At 40.9% G+C, this 8,481-nt stretch overlaps 1 protein-coding gene across 3 annotated transcripts in view; it reads right to left on the reverse strand.

Moving 5' to 3' along the window:
- The window catches only part of arhgef18b (rho/rac guanine nucleotide exchange factor (GEF) 18b), a 48,789-nt gene extending 40,530 nt beyond the window's left edge, over window positions 1-8,259 (reverse strand). For 2 of the 3 annotated variants that reach the window (XM_008407955.2, XM_008407954.2), the window contains exons 1-3: window positions 7,169-7,271; window positions 1,513-1,661; window positions 148-764 (exon numbers count right to left, since the gene is read on the reverse strand). In XM_008407955.2, coding sequence (XP_008406177.1) covers window positions 148-764; window positions 1,513-1,661; window positions 7,169-7,244 — 842 coding nt within the window. In that variant the 5' untranslated portion in view covers window positions 7,245-7,271. Of the gene's footprint in view, window positions 1-147; window positions 765-1,512; window positions 1,662-7,168; window positions 7,272-8,170 lie in introns of those variants that run through there. The other variant, XM_008407956.2, reaches the window with a different exon arrangement.
- Window positions 8,260-8,481: the final 222 nt, after the last annotated feature.

Here is an 8,481-nt window from a genome sequence, read left to right on the forward strand (position 1 = left end):
AGTTTGCTGATCTCTGGCCTAAACTGTCAGAGAAATCCCCATGTAGAATTAATGCTCACATCTGAGTTCAATTCATACTCGGATCACGGATTAGTTTGCAATGACTTATTAAGGTGAACTTTTTCTACCACCTATTGCTCGTCTTACCTCCTGCCAGAGTTGAGGGGCGACAGAGGAACCCCCCAGCTGTGCCTCCGAGACGTTGACATGGATCTGACCAAAATCGGAAAGCTGTCCATGTCTGGCTCTCCATCTAGCTCCATTTTGCCCTGGTGCTTTACGTCGTCCAGTTCATCAACCGCTTTCACTGTTTCCAAGGATTTCAGCAGTCCATTTAGATTAACTGTCCAGTTCAGGCTGAACGTAGAGGCAGTGAAGTCATCGACGTCGGCGACACAACCTGGCAGCGTCTTTGGGCTGAGCTGGGCAGCAGAGTCAGAGGGAGGTTCATCTGCAAATTGCTCAAAGGAAGGAAATGATGTTGCATTGACCTGTAGGAAGTCTGTGGTCAGAGCTGTGGGTTGGTTTTTGGTCTGACTGTTTGTGTTTACAGGCTCCTGTAAGTTATCGGTTTGCCGTGCGTTGCTCTCTGGGAGTGCAGAGGTGTCTTTTGACCCCGCAGCCTGTGAGGCCGGCGACTCTCCCTGCAGGTCTTTGAAGTACTCCGAGTCCCTGAGGGAGGAACTGAGACCCTGCAGGTCCTCTAGGCTGCTGCCCGCGTCCACACAGGGACAGTCGTAGTCACTGACCACCGAGGATGCATCCTGGACGATCGCAAAGAGAGGAAGGAGACAAAACAATGTGAAAGAGGAGAACAAATGAATGCAATGTTTCACTGTGTGGACGGTGTGTTCAGGGTGACGTTAATCATTACTTTTTCTATGTAGAGAGCAAAAAAAAGCTCAATTTTGGTAAGGAAGTCACCTTCCACAGCATTACTGAGCCTTTTGAAAACTTTAAATAGGACTACTTATAGATGTTTTTTTTTATACCAGCTTTATTCCTCACATTTTTTATAAAGAAGAAAAAATGATAAACTAATGATTCCTACATCTAGGTTGCCACTGTAGAGTTGCTATGAACCTTTTCCCTGATTAAAGCTCATTCATTTTGCCGTCTGATACAGAGATATTATTTATTTTGCTTTTTATCAACTCAATTACATAGCCTGTGAATTTGTGTACTGGAAATAGCAATAAAGTGATTCTGATTGTGATATCGAGCTCTTTTAAGGATGCCATGCTGTTGTTTTGGTGTCTGCCGCATTGAGTCATATCCAGAGAGCATATGAAACATAGCTGCCATCCAGCATGAAGGCAAACTGCTCATCCCTCCTGCACTCAAAGCACATGCTTGCACCAGTATGTCATTAGTGGCATCTGCTTTGTGAACAGGACACTGAGCAAAATGCAGCAAGCACAAGTTTGCAAAGTTAGCAGATCACCACTTCAGTTTCTGGAACTTAGAAAACTTGTATGAGCCAGAGAAACTTCGAGATTAGAGACTCTTTACCTGATCATCACTGGTGTTGTCCCCGAATACATCCTCTGTGATGGAGGCCGGTGGTAGTGAGGAGGAAGATCCTTTCCCACTGGGTGCCTGGACGCTGAGCTGTGTACTGGGATTCCCACAGGACCGGCTACATGGCTTGCACTCAGATGCTGGACAACAAAGGCATTGATTTTTTTTTTTGTTGAAAACAAACGTTTCTCTAAAGGTACAGCACAGTCAACGGCTCTCTAGAGAGATAAGGAGCCGGAGGAAAGGCAAACGGCTTGCTGAATGCATCAATCACGCAGCACCTGTGTAATCAGTCTGGACTGTGCTGTGCATGATGGATGAAACGCCCCGCTGCAGACCCCACTCCAGGCTCTTGTTGAAAGCTCCTTTACATTTCCATTACATAAACAGATTCCTCGATTCACATGATGCCGCAAACCACCGTCACCAATAGCAACTTCTCAGGGGGTCAGTGTTATTTTACATGTCAGTGGTGGTGGAGAGCTCGATTGTATTCCTTTGCTCTGCAGTTTAAGAAGTCTGTGGTAAATAATGGATCACTGTGTGCAAAGCATAAATTATATTAAAGTCGCCTCTACAAATCATTTGCAGAGGACAAAAAAGGTCAGTTTTTGACATTGATCAAAGCAGACATGTGAGTGTGTAATCCTGTTGCATTGTATCACGGGTTTCAGCCAATCTGAGGAGGGAGATCTATATTGCAGCTGATTGCATTATCCAGATTTCAAAAGACATTCCTCACTCTTCTTTAAGACCATCATTCAGTCTTAAAGAAGAGTGAATGAGTCATTCAGTCAGAATACTTTTAATCTGTCAAGATTAAAAGTAATCTTCTTAGATTAAAAGAATACTTTTAATCTGTCAAGTATTCTTCACAGTCCTCTGAAGTATTGGTCACCAACGATTTTCCCTTTTGACCTGCTGGACTGTGATTAAAGTGACAGTTAAATAGTTGAACACCAATGCATAAAACGATTTTATATTTTTATTTGAATTTTTATTTTATTATCTTCCACCTACCAAACCACTTTGTGTTTGCCTGTTCCATAAAATCACAATTAAACTCACAGAATCTTTTTGACTACATGTGAAAAACTATTAATATTTATGAGTCACCATAAGTCCGTCTGTACTGAAACATATTATCTGTCTTTACTGCAGCAGTAGCTTTACTCGTCTTGATGCAACGAGCGTCAGGGTGCACCAACTGGTCAGATGGTTTCTTTATAAAAATTCAGCTTGCCTTGTAATAACAATCAACCACTGTGAACTTAGCAAACACCACCACACATGGTGTCAAACCACAAGTAACTTTAGGACCACCACATCTTTCCTCAATCATAACATCTATTAATAATCTTAATAAACCTGTTAAAATCAGCAGAGATCTAAACTTGAGAACACATCATACGTCTCTAAAACCTTGTGCGTACAACCTTAAAGGGTAAAGTTACTGTTTTAAACTTTATGTCATGTTATAATGTTTTTCCCTCATCAAAAATTGGACGGCTGTTTTGATTCTTCCACACATGTTTGAGAAACCCCTGATTCGGATATAGTTACTTGATTGCTCTGTAAAATGGACACCATGCCTTCAATACACAATAAAAACAACAAGAACAACATTATATGTCTATAAATAACTCTTACAAGTTAAAGAAAAGACCATGAAGTCTAATCATGAATGTTTAAATATAATCATGTTGACATTTTTGGCTACCCAGGGGACACATTTCAAGATGTTTTCTAAATGAAGTGAGATGTGGGACTTCAATTATTTTATTCAGCTTTGCATTCTAGTCAGATCAACGATAAGAAATGGCGGCTTGACAAATTTACGTTTTTCTAAATGATATTAGAGAGTCACCCTTACAGTCTGCTCTTGTTCATTTACTCAAAGCTTTTTGAGTGAATTATTGTCAAAGAGCCTGTGAAATGCTCCATAAGCCAAGACAGAATCATTACCCCAACTTAATCATTCAAGTTTTGAAATATCTGACAATTGTGAAACTATTTTGGATTTGTAACACTTAATGCCCGTTTATGTCACGTTTTAATTCATTTTAAACTTGTTTTGCCAGCAGTTGACTCACAAAATATGTCACAAGGGGATGACAGCGGCATCAAAACATAACTTGGCACTTAAATTCCTTAGAAAAAATCTAAAGTTAGACAAATCATTTTCACAGCTTCATCTGGTGCTTGAGTCTAAATTTGTTAGCCTTAAAACAGAATACTTGCAATGTTTCTATTTTTTGTTATTATAATTTTTACATAGTAGACAATTTGGAGAAAACACAAATTATTTACCCTCGATACAATGCATTGTGTTGGTCTATCAAATAAAATCCCACTAAAACATGGCAAAGTTTGGGGTTGTAATGCCATAAGCAGGGCGGAGAGTACAAAACGGATTTGCTGCAGCTGTGAGTGAGAGGCTGAAGCTACCAGTGAAAGAGTGGCTGAACCAAATAAACAGTCCAAAAAAAACGGAGGCCAAACAGAACATAAAAACCAAGACATAGGAACACCAAACCAAAACACAAATTTACAAAACATACAAAACCGACACCGGGTGACGAGACTGATTTCCAGACTAACAAATCAAACCAAAGTCTTACAAAGAAGTTCCAGGTTTTCTGGGCGCCCCTGTACCCTCATACAAAGAAAAAAAACTAAACAAAAGCTACAAAGAATCGTTTGTTCTATGCACCAAATTATTTATTTTGATTCCTAAGCTCACGTAGCAAAACAACAGGCCGAGTCTCGCACCCTGTTTTGTTATCGACTTGCAGAATCCACTGTGGTCTTCCTCCTGACAGCCAGAGATGCTCCTGTGTAAACACACACACTGTAGATACAGTTCTCCATATTACTAAATCATCGGCCGAGGCAGCAGGGGTGGCAGCGTCCTCCCCGGAGGGAGAATTAGCCTGTGTCCAAATCCTTCTTGTGTTAAGTGTAAACTCAGAGGAGACTCTGCAGCAGCCGCTCAATGCTGGGCTGCAGAGTCACTGTGGCCTTTTATGGTTGGCCTTTCATTTCTTCTCAGACATGACAAAACAATGAAACATCAGTGCACGGCTGTGTGTGCACACATACACTCAGGTTTAAAATGCTTTAAAAAAAAAAAAAAAAAAAAAAAAAAAATCAGACTCAGGTTGTTTTTCAGAGTTTGGCTCCCCGTGAAAAGGGGAGGTCTCACTCTGCAGCAAAAAAAACCCCGATTAAAAACGGGTAAAAATGTCAACATGTGAAATGCACTGCAAGGAACTTGATGCTTTATATGCTTGAAAGTGTGCATGAAGAACTAGTTCAAGTAGACTTGAAAGAAATAGACTCGGCATAAAACTTAACACAGCTGCTTTTATTCATAGCCACTGAGCTGTGTGTTCGGTAAACAAGGCATTCATCATGTATCGTGTTGAAATAAAAGTTGTTTAAACGGGAATCTGTAAGCAATAAACAACTCCAATTTCTGCCAACATATGTTGAGTCATTATAAATTTGAAATTTGCAAAATTATTTATTTTTGGATTTAGACATATGCATCTTAGCAAATTTAGAATATTAGAATATTAATTAGAATATAATTGAAAAGTTCATTTACATCAGTAATTAAATTGAAAATATGAAACTCAGTGAATTGATTTAATGCACTCAGTCTGGTATATTTCAAGAGTTTCATGATTATGACTTTAGTCAATTAAACCCCAACATTAAATTAAAGATTACATTAAGCCAATAGAAAATTATATATTTCAGAAATGCACCACTACTAAAAACAAATGTTCAGTGTCTGTGGTTAATATTTAGTTGGGGTTTGTTTCGCACGAATTACTGCATCATTGCAGCGTGGCAGGGAGGTGATCCCCCTGGGTCATCTTCCTCTTTATAGTAAAATAAAGCACATAACGGCGCTTTAGTGGTGTGGGCAAGTAGAAAAAAAAATAGATTCATCATCTTCATAAAACTCGTCAGTAGAGGGAAGTATGAAGTGACCTGATGACGTCTGACTTCCTAACACACAGCGTGCCAACACTAACAGATGACATTATTCATTTTAAATTCAATTCGTGTTATTTTAACAGAGAATCAGTGACTAAATAAAACTGAGCTCTGTGCCGCAGCCGCTCCACTCTTCCTCCAGACTCTGAAATCTTGGTTTGCAACTAAAAGGCAAAATTCACCTTCATCTGAAAAGAGTACTGAGCAATAGTCCATCGCCTCTTTCTTTTAGCTTCTGATATTCTCTCTGGTTTAGAAGTGGCTAAAAACAAACAGCTGCAACAGCTGTGACCCAAGACGTCTTCTTGTTGTGACTCTTCACCGACTCTGGCCTCAGTCCATGCCTTGCGAATCTCTTCCTAACTCTAAGCTGACTTTTTTTTTATAATCCTCTTGAATCTGTACCACACTTTTTCCTTCCGCTCAACTTTCCAATAAAGTACATGGATAAAGCTCTCTGTAGAGCCTGCAGTCTTCCCCATGATTATGAGGGCCACACCATGACTGTAACAGAACATATATGTGTTAAACATACTTTTTTTAATCAGTCTTATGAAATATTTCATTTTTTGGGCGGGGGGGACTTAGTTTTGAGCTTTGTTCATCTGTAAGCCGTAATCATCAAAATCTACAGAAATAAACACGAGATCTTTTAGCAGAATAAAATACCTACATCGCCTCCTGCACTTCATCAAAAACCACCATATTTTGATGTCCTTTTCTTCCTTAAAGGGGATGTTCAACAAAATATGTGGAAGGAAATAAAAGCACATGTTTACCCACACAGTTCAATGCTATTGAGCACTACATGATAATCACGACAATCACAAGAGGAACCCAGGCCACGATCAGGTGATTTAATTTAGTCAGGCTGCACATGAGCCGTTTCCCACAGATGTATGGTTCACAAATGGTGACAGCTTTCAGTTCGGGTCATTCTGACGAGACAAAAACAAAGCCCCAGATGTCAAGGCAGCAGTCACAACAAGCATGTTTTTAGACTGCCCTTTCTGGGACAGCATGAAAGAGTTTTAGGTTGTGGTGACCAACACGAGTTAAATAGAAGCGAGGTTCATTTCTCGTGGTGCACGACGGATGCTGCTTGCAGATAAAAAAACCCCCCCAAAAAACAGAGGTGTCAGATCAGAGCGTGAAGCGCACATCAAAAACAACCGTCCTCATCTTTTTGATCAGAAAATTCGGTGCCGTTTGAAAGTGCCAAGCTGCACAGAAGTGAAAGGGAAGCACGATCAGCAGCGCTCGTCGGGTTTAGAGAAGAAAACGGGCTGCTGCGTGCGTTGCAGAGCACCTTGGACGTTGACCACAAAAGGTCAAACGCAGCTCGGCAGACACAAGGTGGCACTTCACAGACGAATAATCACAGTTTCTGTTTTGACTGAACAACGCATTTCGGCGCTCTCGCAGTTCAACAAAATGCACTCTTCACTCTTTCACCAACTTTGATCCGAAAGACTCCAACCGTCATTCACCGCAAACCACAATCAGGTCACAATGGCAAACAGCATGTCATGTTAAAAGAACTGAATGGGGCTCAGAGGAGGAAAGCGAGACGGTTTCCACTGGCTCAGGTGGGTCACAGACGGCTTGACACTAAAGCTGAACCTGGAAGCAAGATTACCTCTCTTGAAGGACCACCTCTTCATCCAGAGCTTGGAGAAAGACGGCCAGGAGTGGTTAAGAGGAGAGTCAGCCATGGGAGCAGAGCAGAGGCCAGCTTGAACTGGAGTTTGATCACACTGGTGCTGTGGCACCCAGTGAGAGGAGGAGGGAAGCTGAGTGGAGGGAGGGGAGTCAGAAGGCTGGGGATTACCTCCAGCAGCAACACAGAAGAACTGCACAGCAAAAAAATGTTCAAGCAGAAACGATAGTGGGAGTACTGGAGTTGAAAAACGCAAGTGAGAATTCCTAAAAACTGTCATCTGCTGCTCTTTTTCTTCCTTTAGTTTTTTTTTTTAATCAGCATAAAAGTATATGAAACAATTTAGACAAAATAAATGCTGGTTATTATAATTAGAATTATAGCCAACAGCAGAGAGAATAAAAAACAAACAAAAAAAAGGGGGAAATGCGTAAACGTTCACCAGATATTTAGACGCAAGTTAAATTATTAAAATGGCGCTTCTTACTCCACCAGAGCGGCTCACATATGTGCCTGGTTTTGGGAAACAGGGCAGATACAAAAAAAAAAAAGAGAAGGAAGTGGACGCAATGACAGCAACAGAGCAATGAAACTGTTTCTTTTTGACTCACAGAAGAACACGCCAACGCGTCTGCTCTGAAATAATTATAAATGTTTTAAGGGACTTACTGTACACAAAAAAAGGACACAGTTTGTCTATTTGTGCATCAGTTTCGGTTTAATCTTAGCACAACTGGAGCCACAATGAAGTAGATCGCAGTGCATATAGTTCACAACTTCCCCGAGTGTTTTGCATTTGAGAAAATAGAACACAGGCACAAAGACGGACGACATAGACACCACTGCCATGTTTGGAGGTGGATTAGAACAAAACTGTTTCACACAGAGCATTCAGCACAAAAAAAAACAAGCTGTTACTGAGGAGGATTTTACTTGAGAACCAGCAGAAGTTTCTGCTAAAAAGAACCAGTCTCTACTCACATTGGGGGAAACTGTTCTTGTCCTTAAGGATGGAAAAAAAAAAAGCTCCGGTAAAGAGGACTAAGATCCTTCGAGTTTGAGTGCGAGTGTGTTCCTCTGGTTCTCAGACTGAGAGTAAAAAGACAACCAACTGCTTCCTCTTTTCCCCTCTCATTCTGTGCAGCTCAGACGTACAGTTTCACACATCACTACAGCTGTGAAACAAGTGATGGCAGCTGACACTCTAAATAGCAGCCCACAACGCTGCTCTGCAGGTCAAAAGACAGACTATGCAGAAAACCAGGTGTAGTGTTGCCACTAAACCTCTCTTC

Source organism: Poecilia reticulata, linkage group LG4, assembly GCF_000633615.1.
Source record: "Poecilia reticulata strain Guanapo linkage group LG4, Guppy_female_1.0+MT, whole genome shotgun sequence".
Lineage (NCBI taxonomy): Eukaryota > Metazoa > Chordata > Actinopteri > Cyprinodontiformes > Poeciliidae > Poecilia > Poecilia reticulata.